The following is an 18,431-nucleotide window of genomic DNA, read 5'->3' as shown; positions in this document are numbered from 1 at the left end:
TTTTAATGACAACATATTGACATACTTTTCTAGTATCTGTACACCATGCAACACTAGGTGGAGCCACACAAGTCCTCTCTTCAGACCTCTCTCTGTATCACTGTGTAACCTGAGTCATATTAGTATAAAATCCCCTCATATAACTCTACCACCTCAGTATTGGAACAGATTGTGTTACTGCTGTTATTCTCTCCTGCAGCATTTATCCACTTACACACACACACACACACACACACACAGCACATTCACACTTTTATCATAATAACTAGAAAAAGACACAGAAACACGAGAAATCTGTAAATATTAAACATAGAAGTATTTTCTTTAGAGAAATAACATATATGCTGTCTGAGTTGTATATGCATGCTGCAACATGCAACTCTTCCTCAACCTCTGTTGTCTGCAGTAACTAGTAAAAGAAAATATTCAGAAAAAAGAGTTGATCAGCAAAAGCACTGTGTCTACGTCAACCCGTGTCCACAGGCAGTTTACAGAGGTTTTACATAGGATCTCCGGTGGATTTCATGTTTTACAGAGACTCTAAGACTAGGTCAGTGACTGAACTATACAGTACTTTTAGAATAAGTTGGGAATTTGGGGGACAAATTTGCACTGGTGATCATCCTCCAATGCTGTTGTTGTTAAATGCAATAATATCCTCACAGCAATGCCCCAAAAATCTTGTGAAAAGCATTCATTTGATAGTATTCTTGATTTCAGAAGAAGTGTTGAGCAGCAGTCTCGATCCATTTTGTGCAGTGAGGTTGTGCAGTTATGATTTAGAATAAGTTGTGATTTTTCATCAAACTTTTTGTAGAGTGTGTGTGTGTGTATATGTGTGTATGTGGTTGTGTGTGTGTAATTTCTGATTTCCTGTCTGAATGAATCAGGCCTGCACTGGCCCTTGATTGCCCCTTTTCGATCCATGCCAGTATCCATGGAAATCAATTTACAAAAACCACGCTTTCAACTTACTGTGTGTGTGTGTGTGTGTGTGTGTGTGTGAGAGTGAGTGAGTGTGTGTGTGTTGGCCTGAAGGGGGCTTTGGTTGTCATCGAAACCTTCTGGTCTTTTGATTGACACTACAAAGTGAGTGGTCTCTATTCAACTTGCAGCAAGAGCAAAAATACAGCATAATCAGGTGTGTGTGAGTGTGTGTGTGTGTGTGAGCGTGAAACTGTTTATGCTCGGGCTTTTGTGTGTGTGTAATAAAGACAAGTGCTGTCTGAATTATTAACAAGGTGGCTGTGTGTTTGTCAGAGAGAGAGAATAAAAAGAGATAGAGCAAAAGAGAGAGCAAGATAGAGAGAACGGGAAGGAAGAGAGAGTGATGAGAGAAAAAAGGGAAGAATGAGAAAAAGAAAGAGAGAGAGAATAAGGGAAGGAAGAAAGCGATAGAGAGAGAAAAAAAGAGAATGATGAAGAAAGGGAAAATAGAAAAAAAAGAGAGAGAATGTGTATATAGGAATATATATGAAAATAGGAGAGACAAAAATATAAGGGAAAAAAGAGAATGAGAGAGGGGAGAGTGAGACAAAATGAGTGGAGAAAGAAGTGAATGATGAAGAAAGAGAGACAGAAAGAGAAAATAAAGAAAATAAGAAAGCTAGAAACAGAACGAGAGAGGTGGGAGAGAGAGAGAGAGAGAGCAAGAGAGCTGAAACATGGAAAGAAAGAGAAGGAAGAGAGAGCAATAGAGAAAGAAAGAGGGAAGAACAGAGAGATAAAGAGATGGGAAAAGAGAGAGCGATATAGAGAAAGAGAGGGAAGAGAGAGTTATAGAATAAGAAAAAGAGGGAAGAAAGAGAGTGAGAAAAAAAGAGTACAAAAGAAAGAACAAGAGAATAAAGTGTATGATAAAAAAGAGAGACAGAAAGAATAGATAATAAGAAAAAGCAAAAGAGAATGAGGGAGCAGAAGGATAGATTAGAAAGGAAAAATACAACAAGAGTTAAAGAAAAGAAAGAGAGAAACAGAACAAAAAAGATGGGGAAAGAGGGCAAAAAAGAGAAAAGTGAGTAGAGAGAGAACAAGTATGAAAGAGGGAGGAGAGAAAAAGAGAATGAGGGAGTAGAGAAAGAGAACAAGGGAGAAAAAGAATATAGTAAGAGAGAGGGAGGGAGGGGAGAGAAAGAGGGAGGGAGGTTACAGTGAGAAAGAGAGAGTGGGTGGAGAGAGAGAGAGAGAGAGAGAAGATCAGTGTTGCTTGCTGTTGCTGTTCACACTTTCTCTGATCAAGATGCCTCGCAGAATCTGGTGAGTGTTATATTGCTGCAGGGCCTGAAGTGTGAGCTTAGTTACAGAGTCTGCTGCTGTTAATGTTGCTCTGTGTGCGTGTGTGTGTGTGTGTGTGTGTGTGTGTGTGTGTGTGTGTGTGTCTCCACGGGGCGCTTAAGGACATGCTCTGCTTCTTAAAAAGCAACTACAGCCTGAAGCTCAGAGTTCTCCTCTGAGACTGAGACGCTTTGGGTGTTCCTACTCCTCACTGAGAGCTGAAATAATAATACAGTGATATAACTTTACACTTTATCAACTGCAGGGAACTTAGATATACATCAGAATTATATATAATAAAATAATTATTATACTTTCATAAATATTGTATTGATTGTTTGGTCAATAGGTTCAATATAGCTTTGTACAATAAAAGTGCACGTACGTATATATTTTTTAAAGTATACTTAACATGGAAAAGTACATACTTTTAATACTTAAAAATGAATATGTACTTAATCAATTCTAATTTTTCTATTTTGAAACAACTTATGGCAACTTAAATATATTTCAGTTGTAATCAAGCAATATTTAAACACAACATAAAAGCATTAGGTAGGTCTGAAAACAAGGTCTGAAAACAAGTAGATTTTAAGTAGTAGTAGTAGTAGTAGTACACTTGTAGTATATTGTAAATGCACTATTTAATGATGAGATGATGAGTTTCTTTCATTTTACCAAATTGAAAAGCTCTGGAATATAATCAAGAGGAAGATGGATGATCACAAGCCATCAAACCAAACTGAACTGCTTGAATTTTTGCACCAGGAGTAAAGGCATAAAGTTATCCAAAATCAACGTGTAAGACTGGTGGAGGAGAACATGCCAAGATGCATGAAAACGTTGCATTATTTGAGGTCTGAAAGCTCTGCATTTTTTTTTTTTGTTATTTCAGCCATTTCTCATTTTCTGCAATTTGGAATTTGGGAGAAATGTTGTCTTTAGTTTATAGAATAAAACTTTTTTCTCTAATTTGACTGAAACATATCCTTATAAAAAGCAAAATCAGAAACTGATTCAGAAACTGAAGTGATATCTTAATTCAGAGTTTTAGTTTTTTTCGCCAGAGCTGTATATGAACAGCTCCATTTAGTATTACAAAACCATGATAAATGGACCAAAAGAAATGCTCCAGAATATTTAAAATAGTTAATAAAAACTATAAATAGTCCCCCAAAACTCAATGGTTAAGTATTCAAAAGTAATATTTCTTAAAAGCTCTATTGCACAAGTAAAATTATTTAAATATCAAGTTTAATATCAACTTACAATATGTTATTGTTATGTTATTCTCAGAGGTGGAAAAAGCACTGAAAATCTGTAATGAAGTAAAAGTACCTTTACTTTGCTAAAATTCTACTCAAGTGAAAGTAAAAGTACCCATCTAAAAATCTACTCGAGTAAAAGTAAAAAAGTACTCAATTTAAAATGTACTTTGAGTAAAAGTTACAGTTACTTTTATTAATTTGATGTAAAAAAAGTACAATTCATAAATTAAATAATTATTAAATTAAATAATTTGGACCTTTTAGGCAGTATTTACACTTAGCAACACCTTAGTAACCACTAGGAAAACATTAGCAACTGCCTAGCAACCAATTAGCATCCACTTTAGAAATGATAGCAACTGCCTAGCAACCACTTAGCAACATCTTAGCAACCACTAGGTAAACGTTAGCAACTGCCTAGCAACCACTTAGCAACCACTTTAGAAACGATAGCAACTGCCTAGCAACCACTTAGCAACACCTTAGCAACCACATGGAATACGTTAGCAACTGCCTAACAACCACTTAGCAACCACTTTAGAAATGATAGCAAGGCGTAGCAACCACGTGGAAAACGTTAGCAAATGCCTAGCAACCACTTAGCAACACCTTAGCAACCACCCCGGATACCATAGCAACACCTTAGCAACCGCCTAGCAACTCCTTAGCAACCACCTAGCAATCACCTAGCAACACCTTAGCAACCACCCTGGATACCATAGCAACACCTTAGCAACCACCTAGCAACACCTTAGCAACCACCCCAGAAACCATAGCAACACATTAGCAACCACCTAGCAACACATTAGCAACCACCCTGGATACCATAGCAACACCTTAGCAACCACCTAGCAACACCTTAGCAACCACCCTGGATACCATAGCAACACCTTAGCAACCACCTAGCAACACCTTAGCAACCACCCTGGATACCATAGCAACACCTTAGCAACCACCTAGCAACACCTCAGCAACCACCCCAGATACTATAGCAACACCTTAGCAACCACCTGGAAAGTTTTTAGATTTCAGCATGTAACCAAAAGTTTTAGATTTCAACATTTAACCAAAAGTTTTTAGATTTCAGCATTTAACCAAAAGTTTTAGATTTCAGCACTTAAACAAAAGTTTTTAGATTTCAATATTTAACCAAACGTTTTAAGATTTCAGCGTTTAACCAAAAGTTTTTAGATTTCAGCATTTAAACAAATGTTTTAAGATTTCAGTGTTTAACCAAATGTTTTTAGATTTCAGCATTTTACCAAACATTTCTAGATGTAAGCAATTAACCAAAAGTTTTTAGATTTCAGCGTTTAACCAAATGTTTTTAGATTTAAGCGTTTAACCAAACGTTTTTAGATCACAGCGTTTTTGGTATTAGCTTTTAGCCAAAAGTTAACAGCATAGCAACGACTCTTCAGACAGAAACAGCTTAACAACCATTTTAACTTTTCAACGTTATTAGTGCTCTTTTCCAAGCCAACTTAAAGTTCGTTCACGAACTTTGCCTTTTCTAGTTGCTTTTTGCTGTTGTTTTTCTATTTTAATCTGATAAAAACACTCATACAGTGAGGAACAGCAGCAGGAGCTCTTCAGATAAAATGCTGTTCTCATTTCTCTCTGGGTAGGACAGTGCAAGACGAACGTTTGACTCTACAGTCAGTAACTGTAGCTGAGCTACAGTTACTCTAGTGTGCTATCTTGTTATGCTAACTAACTGGCTAGTGTTAGTTAGCGAGCTGTATCTGCTTCTTTGGCGGTGCTGTTCTACACAGGGCTCCACAGTGCCTCTAGTGTTAGGTGAAAAATGCATGAACTGGTATACCAGCCAGCACTAATATGAAGTTATAACCCTAAATATGATCCAGATTAAGAAGATGAATATTATGCTAATTTTACACGATCTTGCTGATACTTAAAGCCTGGATCTCCCAGCTGGTAAGAAAGCCAGTAGAGCAGAGGAGTTCACCTCCTGCGGACTGAAAGAAAGCAGTTAGTGGGCTGGTGATGGCCCGGTGATGGGACGCGAAGTGTCTGACGCCTAAACGCAGCGCTGCCTGCAAAGCTGCTTACGCTGTCATACAGCATCACATCAGCAGCCCGTGATATAATTATCTCCTGCCATGGGCGCCTATTAACTGCACACAGCTGACAGGGATGTGGTGTTATGACGGCTGTGTTATTAACGGACTCGGCCAGGCCGCTACTCTTCATATTGCGCAGTTCGTTGTTGGGTTTGCTTGAGGTGCAAAGTGAGAGGGGCTCTGTTTGGAAAATGACTTCACGTACGCTCGTTCCTCGACAGTGATTAAAGCCTGGAAGCCGCTGTTGTCATTGGCGATAATGGAATCCTGGTGTAATTGAATGTAAATAAACAGAAATAAATGGAAAATTGTTGTTTAAGGAGATTTTTCATTTTCATTTTTAACTTGTAATTGTTCAAATGAATTCTTGCACAAACAAATTTACATTATCCCATAATGATCACAAATAACTTAAAATCCTTTCATTTTCCCTTATGTATGAATTTTACCAGCCAGGTTGTAAGAAGCAGTAAAGCCACTCTGCTGAAGTGCAGCATTATACAGGAGTATTAGCATTAGCTGCTAACGGTGCGAAGCACTAGCTCTTTGGCCGTACAGTGGTGAGTTTTATCAGCCCATAGCTGATAATGCTGCTAACCCCGGCTAGCACTTCTGGAGCAGCATTAGCATTATCTGTTAAATGCTAATACTAATGCTGAGCCCTAGCTCTTTGGCCATCTAGAGGTGGGTATTATCGGCCTATAGCCTGCTGCTAACCCAGGCTAGCATTGCTGGAGCAGCATTAGCATTAGCTGATAATTGTGCTAAGTGCTAGCTCTTTGGCCATTCAGAGGTGAGTTTTATGGACCTGTCACCTGCTGCTAACCCCGCCTAGCACTGCTGGAGCAGTAAAAGCTTTAGCTGCTAACTGTGCAAAACACTAGCTCTTGGCCGCTCAAAGGTGAGTATTATCTGCCTTTTCCCTGTAGACAACCCTGGCAAGCACTGCTGGAGCAGCATTAGCATTACCTCTTGACCACGCTAAACGCTAGCTTTTTGGCCATCCAGAAAAGAGTATTAATGGCCTGTACCCTGCTGCTAATCGTGTTTGAAATGTTTTTTTTTTTTTTTTTAAGAATTACAGTGTTGTTTACTTAATGTAGCTTAGCTATACTGCAACATTTACAAGGAAAACAGGGCGACACCCCTGTTTCTGCTACCAGTTACTAGTTTCGCATAAAATGTGCATTATAATCCGATGCACCTTACGTTTGAAAATAGACCAGAAAATAGATGTTTACTGAATATATTGTGCTTTACAATCCAGTATTTAGTCTGAAAAATATGGTATGCATTTACAACATTTAGCTAAGGCTCTTATCCAGAGCGAATTACAAGGCTATTTATATTATATATAAGATTATATTAGAGTTGGGCCAATGTAGTGTCAGGAGTCTTACACAGCATTCAGTCACCCAGACCTGGAATTGAACCCCAGTCTCCCACATGGAAGCTCACTGGCAGGTGGTGGTGTTATCCACTGCACCACACCTACCATTATTAAGAATAAAGAATGTTAAAGCAACGCAAACTGGATTGATTAATTATGTAACAACCTAATTAAATGTAAATACTACATCAGAACACAGAGAAGAACATGAACATGAAGTGCTCACTCTGGGACAATCAGCCGTGCAGTTTACCCCTTCAGCCAGTGTGCTTACACTATTAACAGAACCAGAACAGAGATAGCTGGAGGTAATACTGCACTATATTTGACTTTGCAATCATTTTAATTGTGTTGTACTCACTGTGTTACCCCACTCAGATTCTGCTGTGTGTTCCTCTCACAATTAATTTTTTTTTAATGAAAGTTATTGACATGGTTGATTTGTTTTGTAGCAGCACCTTTGGAAAAAATATGCATTGTGTGTGTGTCACATTGTAGTGTTAACGGGGTAGTATGTATATACTTTGTGTTTTACAATATAGTGTGGGTTTGTAGTTTAGTGTATTGTACAGTAAAGGATGTCTTATGATCTAGTGTTTTACTTTTGCAGCGTGGTATATATCTGAAGTATAGTGTTTTTTTATATAGTTTATGTTTACAGTGTAGTGTATCTTACAGTGCAGTATGTTTACAATGCATCATATTTCACACTGTACTATGTCTACACATGGTAATATGATTACAGTGTTCTTTGTTTTATAGTATATAGTGCAGTATGTATAAAAAATAAGTGTATATTGTTTTGTATTGTATAGTATGTATACATATTGTAGTGTATTAAGTGTAGTATATCTTACAGTGTAGTATGTTTACAGAGAATCATATTTCAAACTGTACAGTGGGCTGCTTTACAGTGTACTTTTTGCAGTGTAGTGTATTTACAGTGTGCTGTTTTACAGTGTACTTTTTGCAGTGTAGCTTATTTTACAGTGTGCTGTTTTACAGTGTACTTTTTGCCGTACAGTGTATTTTACAGTGTGCATTACAGTGTATTTTTTGCAGTGTAGCTTACTTAACAATGTGCTGCTTTACAGTGTACTTTTTGTCGTGTAGTGTATTTTACAGTGTGTTGTTTTACAGTGTACTTTTTGCAGTGTAGCTTATTTTACAGTGTGCTGCTTTGCAATGTACTTTTTGCAGTGTAGCTTATTTTACAGTGTGCTGTTTTACAGTGTACTTTTTGCCGTGTAGTGTATTTTACAGTGTGCCGCTTTACAGTGTACTTTTTGCAGTGTAGCTTATTTTACAGTGGGCTGCTTTACAGTGTACTTTTTGCAGTGTAGTGTATTTACAGTGTGCTGTTTTACAGTGTAGTTTTTGCTGTGTAGTGCATTTTACAGTGTGCTGTTTTACAGTGTACTTTTTGCAGTGTAGCTTATTTTACAGTGGGCTGTTTTACAGTGTACTTTTTGCCGTGTAGTGTATTTTACAGTGTGCCGCTTTACAGTGTACTTTTTGCAGTGTAGCTTATTTTACAGTGGGCTGCTTTACAGTGTACTTTTTGCCGTGTAGTGTATTTTACAGTGTGCTGCTTTACAGTACTTTTTGCAGTGTAGTGTATTTTACAGTGTGCCACTTTACAGTGTACGTTTTGCAGTGTAGTGTATTTTACAGTGTGCCGCTTTACAGTGTACTTTTTGCAGTGTAGTGTATTTTACAGTGTGCCGCTTTGCAGTGTAGTGTATTTTACAGTGTGCCGCTTTACAGAATTTTTTTTTCAGTGTAGTGTATTTTACAGGGTAATATGTAAACAGTGTAGTGTATTTTACAGTTTGGTATCTCTAAACAGTGTAGTGTATTTTACAGTGTAGTATGAATAAACAGTATAGTGTATTTCACAGTGTAATATGTACAACCAGCATAGTGTATTTTACAGTGTATAATCCATATTACTTGTAGTGTATTTTCCATTGTAATATGTCTACACAATGTTGTGTATTTTACAGTGTAGCATTTTATTTACAGCGTAGAGTAGCATATTTTACACTGTAGTATGTCTGTGCACTGTAGTGTATTTTACAGTGTACTATCTCTATACAGTGTAGTGTATTTTACAGTGGAATATATATACACATAGTGTAGTGTATTTTACAGTGTACTATCACTATACAGTGTAGTGCTTTACAGTGTACTTTTTACAGTGTACTGTGTTACAGTGTACTTTTTGCAGTGTAGTGTATTTTACAGAGTAATATGTATAACCAGAGTAGTGTATTTTACAGTGTATAGTTTAGGATCCCTAATACTTCTAGTGTATTTTTATATTGTTGTATGTAGTAGTATATTTTACAGTGTAGTATGCTTCACAGTGTAGCATATTTCACACTGCTGTATGTCAGTGCAGTGTAGTGTGTTTTACAGTGTAGTATCTCTATACAGTGTAGTGTATTTTATACTGTATTGTGTTTTAAAAGTACAGTGTAAGTTTATTCATTGTATTGTACATTTTTAACAGTGTAGTATCTCTATATGCTGTAGTGTATAGGATGGTGTAGTGTATGGTAAAGTGTCATATATATATATATATATATATATATATATATATATATATATATATATATATATACTGTAGTGTGTTTTACAGTGTTGAATGTTTAACGATGTGTGTATTTTGCAATATAGTATATGCAGGATAGTGTAGGGTAGTTTCGTGTTTATTATGTTTAATATTTTTTGTACATTGCATCTGAATAGTAGAGCCCTTTTTTACATTGTATCTACTATATATTATATTGTGTTTTATGATATATATTTTAGGTTTCTGTACAGAAGCTGCTGCAGATGGAGTCATAGAGCTCCTGTCCAACACAGCATCTGCAGTCACATCAATTTCTCCAGGAATCCTACAAGGGGCAATTAGAGCCACAGGCTTGCTATTACCCATTACACCACTCGCTACAGACTGCAGCAGCTCATACAGACATATTACTAACCAGAGACTCATTACTCATCACAGACAAAGAGCAAGCTCACTAGGAGCAGAATACCAAGATATTTATATACACACACACACACACACACACACCACCTGTCAGCAGAGAAAGTTCAGGCCCGCATGTTTGTACCCAGGTGAAAATGTTAACTGTCCAGCAGAATCACTGTTGTTTCCTGTTGGCCTCTGCTCTTCCTGCTATTCCTGGCCCCCGTGCTGTATCTCTGTTTCATCTTTCATGCATATTCTACACGATCCTCCTTCTATATAAACGCCCACCTCCTCCTTTTAATCTGCATTCATTTAGCTTGTTCTCATTCACCCCAATCCACAGCTTGCAAGTCTAATTGTTGTATAACCTCAAGACTTAATATGCAATTTGCATGTGTTTCAAAACACTGTAGCCTCCTTTTATCCTGTGGCTTAATGGTCAGGACCCCACAGGACCACCACAGAGCAGGTATTATTTAGAGAAGGGTAATTCTGCAGACTGGAGATGTCAATGGACGAGGACTTGAGACATGAGCCTGTCAATCATTTTTGTTTTGCATCAACCACAAACAAAATTTAATTCTTGCCCTTAGCTGTCAATCACGTTTGGCATTGACCAATTGCAGAGTAGAACGACCTATTCGTCATTTTTTGCATCAGCCAATCTACATTTTGTTTCGTTGTTTAAGGCCCAAATTTGATCCCGGTCCTTTTACCCGGTTCTAGTGCTCTTGTAGTGTGTGCAGAGATGCTGTCAATCATTTTGTGCATCAGCCACAATCATACAACAGAGATTAACTGTCAATCATTTGACAATCAAATGCTGCACTTACATTTACCATATTTTTCGCACTATATATAAAAGGCACACCGGATTATATGGCGCATTTTAAGAGACATTATAAGGAACTTCTAATTCAGCAGGTATTGCTGCTGGGTGTTGGTGTTAAGTAAGTTAAGTAAAGCTAAGCGACGTAAACAAAACTGCAAAAAAACAACAACTTTCTTTTAAAGTCAAACGAGCTCTGGAAGTTAATCTACACAGATTTCTAACCTAAAACTGTTTATTTGGGTGAGTAAAGCGCTTTCGCTTATTAACAGTAAGCTTAGATTACAGAATTTCTCCAGCACTAGGCTGGAGCGTTAGCATTAGCAGCTAACCACTCTAGCAGTGCTAGCCGGGGTGAGGAGCAGGCTACAGGCTGATAATACACCTCTGAATGAGGAAATAGTGAGCGCCATTCCTGTCAAGTTTTGGATTTAAAAATAAGGGACATTTTCCGCAGTCCACTTAGCCCACTAGCCCAACCGAGGTTCAGTATCCCTTACATTTTAAGACAGTTTTACAAGAAATGTAAAATAACCACCTGTGAACCACTTACAAACTACATTTAGATTATCCCCACACTGATCCTCCTCTGCACGTCGCAAAACCAGCAAGCTGATTGGCTGTTTTTCCTGAAAGGCAGGACTTTATCCTTGAACCGGCACCACGATTGGTTAATAGACACAGTGGTCGCCTCATTAATAAAGTTTTTTAAATTTTAATATAATACGGGAAATATACGGGAAAATACTAATACGGGAGGACGGCGGGAAAGAGGAGTAAAATACGGTAGTTTCCCGGCCAAAATGGGAGACTTGACAGGTATGGTGAGCGCGGCTAGCAGGTAATGCTAATGTGACTCCAGCAGTGCTAGCCGGTGTTAGGAGTAGGCTACAGGCTGATAATACTCACCTCTGAATGAGGAAATAGTGAGCACGGTTAGCAGCTAATGCTAATGTTACTCCAGTAGTGCTAGCGGGTGTTAGGAGTAGGCTACAGGCTGATAATTCTCACCTCTGAACGGGGAAATAGTGAGCGTGGTTAACGGGTAATGCTAATGCTCCTCCAGCAGTGCTAGTCGGGGTTAGAAGCAGCCTACAGGCTGATAATACTCCCCTCTCAATGGGGAAAGAGCTAATGCTGTTAGCGGCTAATGCTAATGCTACTCCTGCCCCTGTGCTGGAGAGCTAAACTGAAACTTCTGAATAACACTGCAGTTTGGTGGAGTGGCTTTACTGCTCCTTACAACATGAGTGGTAAATTCATACATAAGAAGCACTGGATTATAAAGGCACACTGACGATTTTTGGGAAAATTTAAGGATTTTAAATGCTTCTTATAGTGTGAAAAATACGATACTACTTCATTTGCGTGGTGGATGATTCTCAGCACTGCATGACACTGAATGACATGATGATGGTGGTGTGTGTTAAGTGTTTGTTGTGCTGGTACGAGGAACTTCTACTCAAAAAGAAAATTTGAAACATTTACATGCTCTCACTTTGTTTGGGTAACGTTTACTCCAGTTTTTGAATAAATGTAAAAAATCTAACATTTCTTAGTATGTTACACAAAAGTTACATCTTTCATATTTGCCACTGACATGCTTTATTTGCATTATGGGTGTCTCCCCCAACCCTGACCCACCATCAATGTGGATCTTGCCTACCGAGGCTACCTGCCTTTGGCTGTACACTACATTTTATACAGTGCTTGACTCTCTGTCTGGCCACAGTGTTGTAGACTGTAATTGCAAGGCCAGATTCTCTTAAGTAACTTTGCAGTCATTTTGCAGCTCTGGAAAAAATAAGAGACCACTTTAAAATTATATGTTTTAATTGATTTTACCAAATTAAAAACCTCTGGAATATAATTAAGTGGAAGGTGGATGTTCACAAGCCATCAAACCAAGCTGAGCTGCTTGATTTTTTGCACCAGGAGTAAAGGCATAAAGTTATCCAAAAGCAGTGTGTAAGACTGGTGGAGGAGAACATGCCAAGATGCCTGAAATCTTTGATCAAAAACAAGGGGTATTCCTCTTTATGAATATTAACTTGTTTTCTTTGCATTATTTAAGTTATGAAAACGTTTTATTTTGGCTATTTTCTATTTTCTGCAAAAAAAAATGCTCTAAATGACAATATTTTTAATATATAATATATAAATCGGATAAATGTTGTCAGTAGTTTATAGAATAAAACAACAATGTTCATTTTATACCTATAAATAGCAAAATCAGATAAACTGATTCAGAAACTAAAGTGGTCTCTCATTCTTTCCAGAGCTGTATATATGTGTCAAATATACTCTATAGTTCGTTTACAGTAAATTACTATTCTTATTATACAGTAATATGAAAGGTCAAATGAAACATTTTGTTTATTTTCTGACCGTAATTAAGTGGAGTATTTATTTGTGTTATATTTTAGTCTTTGCAATGTGTTCAAGAACTTCTGTCTGTTTCAGAAGTGTTTTAGGAAGTGTTGTCATGTGCTTTTGTACAACTTCAAACCACCAAACCCAGAGCCTGAAAGAACCAGACCTGTTACACAATGGTGCACATTTTGAAGCAAGCATCTTTAACTTCATGGGCTTGTGTGGGCCTACACAACATATTTTCACACTGATTATCAGATCATTTATAGTAATGACTGAATAATTTACAGTAAATACAAGATAAAGTATTGTAAATTATTTAATTTATAACTAATCGTAGAATAATACAACATTTTTAAAAAGTAAAACTTAAAAATGTTAATAGATTTTTTCATTTATTTTTACAAAATATATGAGACTTGGAAATAGGAGGAGCAACACTTTTGTTTACCACTAGAGGGAGACTGTGTCATTTAAAGTAGATTTTTCTTTTTTAAATCCAGTTTGTCCTCTAGAGGGCGCTCCTATCTTGCTTTAAACTTTAGAGGAAACTGCTGTGTTCATAAAAAAACAAAAATAATCTACTGAGAATAATCATTACATCAGGACATTTGTAGACTTTAAAACATTAATGAAAATATATAATTGTTATATTAGCAATAGGCTGCTAAAATAATACCATGGGAAGTGGAGGTATTTATTAATGTACACTCTAAGAAATATAAGTACAGATTTGTACTTAAAAGAGTACAAAGCTTGTCGCTGGGGCTGTACCTTATATTGAGGCACAAAAAAGTACCTTTCAATGAAAGTCCTTTTTTGTACCCATGTTTTTTGTGGCAGTAAAGATCATAAAGATTATAAACATTATCATCAACTGAATATGGCTCAAAAACTTGATGATACAAAATTGTCTGGCTTTCAAATAAAAAATGTGCAATTTAAATATATATTGTTCATTAGTACAGTGATACAGAATACTGAATGTACCCTTTGGCTGGTTAAATGGTACAAATTTGTACTTATTGCTGTTAGAAATGACTTTGTACTTCAGAGGGAACAAATCTGACCCTGTAAAGACCAATATTGTACCTTTGAGGGTACAATTATAAAGAGTGTACCTTCGAGTACAAAAAAGTACTCATATCGTACCTCTGTTTTTTAGAGTGTATAGTATGATCTTTTGTAAGCTTACGAGGAAAATAATAAAATAAAACAAACATTTTATAATATGCTCAGATCTGACTTTTTAGAACCTTTCACAGAATTTTAGTTTTACATTTTTAATTGACTCTTTTTCAGTGTTTTTCACACTTCCGTTAATTATGAACGCTGTTGTAAGTTGAATCAGAGGTAAGAGAACACAGAAAAAAAGTCAGGTTGTAAGGAGCAGAAACAAAAATGTTATAATACTTGAGTAATGTTTGGAACTATCCATTTTTCATTTTTCTTTTTAGTTCAAACTAATTGATTGAGCTCTTTAATATAAAAATAAAATATGTTAAATTACCATAACTTAGAAAGTTAAGTCAAACCATTAAAAAACGTAAAATGTATAGTTTATAAAACTAAAAAGTATTAACACATTTAAATACCCGCTAAAATTAGTACAATATAATTAGCTTTGACAGTAATACATTTCTCAATACTGTGCACTTTATAGCTAATTTAATTATTTTGAGAAAAGTCTTTGTTAATTTAACTTAACTTTGCCATCATTGTTCATTTAGATTTTTTAGTGGTGCCCCTTTAATTTTTTGGCTGTAAAACAACTACAATATGTTGAGTTAAAACCACTTAATGTAATCAGTGCAATAATTACTTTAAATTAAAATTAAGTTATGTTTAAGCTACACCACATTTTAGTGTTAAGTACTTCTGGATTGTCTGTTGAACTTAAACTGGAATACTAGATACTGGAATCATTGATTAATTACACCGTTCACCATCAGCTCAAACTATTACCTTCATCAATCTTTTCCAGAGTCTGATCAGTGGCCAGCAATCACGCTACTTGACATCAACCATCTTGCTGAGTTCAACCCTAATCTTAACCTGCCACAGCTGATCCAGCTAATTATTGATTTCAGAGGTCTTCAATTAGTGTTAAGACGCGTGTCAGATTTGGTTGGATGTTCATTATCCTGTAAAGCAGATCTTCAGCAGGAGGGTGGGTCACCAATGGCCTGGAGGTGGTCTCTGTTCTCTATTGTTTATGGGCCTCTAGAGACTCTGCCTTATGTGATCAGTAGTGTGACAGCTGCTCCGCTCTACACAGGGTAAAAAACACTGTGGTGAGAAACTATAGTTCTCTTTACTGCAGGAGCAAAAACTCCAACCAGTAACTACTGCCCCCTTCAGCCCAGTTTACTTTTCTGAAGAAAAGGAGTATATTTTAATATAATAATAACAGTCTACTTCAACTGTATGTAGAATGATTATATTTTTATATCATGTAATTATTGTGGAATAAGTATAGATTCGTTTTTAATATTTTAATAGATTAATAAATTCTATTATAATACTTAATCTGCATTTTATTAGTATTTTCTTGGCATTACTAGTTCGTTATTGCACTGTAAACCCTAATAGTTTTAGTCTACAAAAATTATTTGAGGTATTTCGGTTAGTTTTCAAAACGTACTTATATGGAGTTGAACAAACGTTCATCTTGAAGTTCAACAGACAAACCACAAGTTCTTAAAATGTGGTGTACCCGAAATTTAATTTTAATTTAAAGTAACTATTGCACAACTGGTCGGTCAAATTTACTTTTTTATGTTTATTGCAGTGATTACATTAAGGTGTTTTCACTCAAAATATGTATATTGTAGTTGTTTTATAGCCAAAAATTCTAAATTAAAGCAGCACCACTAAAAAAAAAAAAAAAAAAGGTACTGCTTTAAAATAAGACTACCTTTATAAAGGGTTTATAAATGGTTTACAATTAGTTTATTAATGGTTACTAATTAGGTTGCAAATGCCTTAAAAATAATTAATAATCAGTTATAACACATACATAGAAAGGGCAACAATATAGATGGCTGTGGGTTCACTATTTGGCAAACAACAGGTCATTGTTGCCCTTTCTACATATGTGTTATAACTGATTATTAATTATTTTTAAGGCATTTACAACCTAATTAGTAACCATTAATAAACTAATTGTAAACCATTTATAAACCCTTTATAAAGTTACAAACTTACATTAAAAGTTACATAAACTTACATTAATAGTCTTTTCTCAGAATCGTTAATTCACTTTTAGCTATAGATTAGCTATAGAGTGAACAGTGTTGAGAGCACATCAACACAGAGTTACTGCAGCTCAGAAAATGCTCAGTTGATGCCTGTTCTTACAGTCTACAACACCGAGCAGCTAATCATAAAATATGATCTACAAGTTTACCTAAGGTAACCCGGGGTGAATGACTACACAATGATGGTGAGTGTTCAGAGAGAAACTGGGGGACACACCCAGTATGCAAATAGATTGTGCCAGAAGCCAATGAAAACGAAGCTGCTGTAAAATAAATAAATAAATGATTGATGGGGTTAGTAAATATAACAGAAGTTAATTTAGTTAACTACCCCCACCACCACCCTATGGTGAGAATTAGAAGGAAACCACAGCGACACCCCTGTTCCTTACTAGTGTCGCTTAAACTGTGCCTTATAATCCGATGCGACGTATGTATGAAAACAGACCTTTTGACTACACACTGATGGTGAGTGTTGTGTCAAAAACTGAGGGACACACCCAGTATGCAAATAGATTGTGCCAGAAGCCAATAAAAACGAAGCTGCCAATGGAAACAGACTAAACTCTTATTAGTTATTATAAGTTGACTCAACTCAAAGATCTCTGTTTGAATGTATACGTGGCAGCAAATGTTCAGCTAACTTAAAATAGTCCATTCGTGTTTAGAAATATCCAATTTTATTTAAAACAGACTTAATTCAAACAACTTATGGCTTTACAGTGCATATACATTCAAACGGAGATCTTTGAGTTGAATCAACTTATAATTAAGCAATAATACACAACAATATTAAAGGTTATAGCACAAAACTCGAGTGTGTTATTGTGATTATACCACAGTTCTAATATCGCTGTTTATTGAAAGATTTTGAGTTAAAGAGGACGAGAAAATATGATCTGTTTGGTTGTAAAATAGTTCATATACTGCTCTGTTTGTAGCTGTGCTGTTTGGTTTGTAAGCGCTGTGTTGTTGCTAGGTTACACATGTATGTGGAGGAGTAATACATGGAGAGCTTCAGTTACAGCGCATTACTGGCTGATAACGGCACTCACAGAACGCCTCTCAGCCAATCACATTGCAGGGTCTTAACTAACTATGGTATAATTTTAGTAAGTTTAGTCTGTTGCCACTGGCAGCTTCTTTTCAATAGGCTTTTGGCACAATCTATTTGCATACTGGGTGTGTCCCTCATTTTCTCACACTTTCCCTCAGTGTGTAGTGATTCCCCCTGGGATATCTTGGGTTAACTTTTTGATGATATATTGTAATTAACTGCTTGGCCTCTGAGTTGTTGGCTTTAAAAACAAGTATCATTTTTTGAGCTACTAACATTGTGTTGGCTGTGTTCTCCTATACTGTTCACTCTATAGCGAATTAATGTTAATTAATGATTAATGAATTAATGATTTTGAGAAAAAGGCTACTAATGTAAGCTAGTTTTGTCCACTAAATCCTGTTAAGAGTCTATGTTAATTCAAGTTCACTTTGATTTTAGATTTTTGATTAGATTTTTTTTTTGTGGTGCCCCTTTATTGGCTGAATTTTTGGCTATAAAAAACTACTGCAATATGCATATTGCAATTTAATCATTGGAATTAACTTAATAAACAAGTAAGATAGAATGGTTGTGCAATAATTACGTTAATTTTAAGGTCCCCCACATTTTGAGTGTCAGTTACTTGTGGTTTGTCTGTTGAACTTAAAGATGAACATTGGTTCAACTCCATACATTATTATAAACTACTAAAAAAGTTATTTTAAAAAAACCTAATTCTTCTGAGGCAACGGATTACCTCAATTGATTTGAGTAGGTTTAAATCATTAGGGTGTACAGTGTGTGCCAACAAATGTTCAGCTAACTCAAAATAGTTGAGTAAAGTTTAGAAATATTTAATTTTATGTAAAACAGAGTTTTTATTCACTTGTGTTCAAACAACTTATGGGTTTACAGTGTACAATTTTTGGTA

At 36.0% G+C, this 18,431-nt stretch overlaps 1 protein-coding gene across 4 annotated transcripts in view; it reads left to right on the top strand.

The window, feature by feature from the left end:
- The window catches only part of rap1gap2a (RAP1 GTPase activating protein 2a), a 208,480-nt gene that overhangs the window by 44,795 nt on the left and 145,254 nt on the right, over nucleotides 1-18,431 (top strand). Inside the window, exon 1 of one of the 4 annotated variants that reach the window (XM_022682588.2) lies at nucleotides 248-2,256. The exons of the other annotated variants lie outside the window; for them this stretch is intronic. Within the exon in view, the coding sequence (XP_022538309.2) occupies nucleotides 2,240-2,256 (17 nt within the window). The 5' untranslated portion in view covers nucleotides 248-2,239. Of the gene's footprint in view, nucleotides 1-247; nucleotides 2,257-18,431 lie in introns of those variants that run through there. 4 annotated transcript variants of the gene reach the window in all.

The sequence above is a fragment of the Astyanax mexicanus genome, chromosome 18 (assembly GCF_023375975.1).
Source record: "Astyanax mexicanus isolate ESR-SI-001 chromosome 18, AstMex3_surface, whole genome shotgun sequence".
NCBI lineage: Eukaryota > Metazoa > Chordata > Actinopteri > Characiformes > Acestrorhamphidae > Astyanax > Astyanax mexicanus.
The sequence above is the reverse complement of the archived record's forward strand: the minus strand, read 5'-3'. Positions and strand labels throughout refer to the sequence as shown.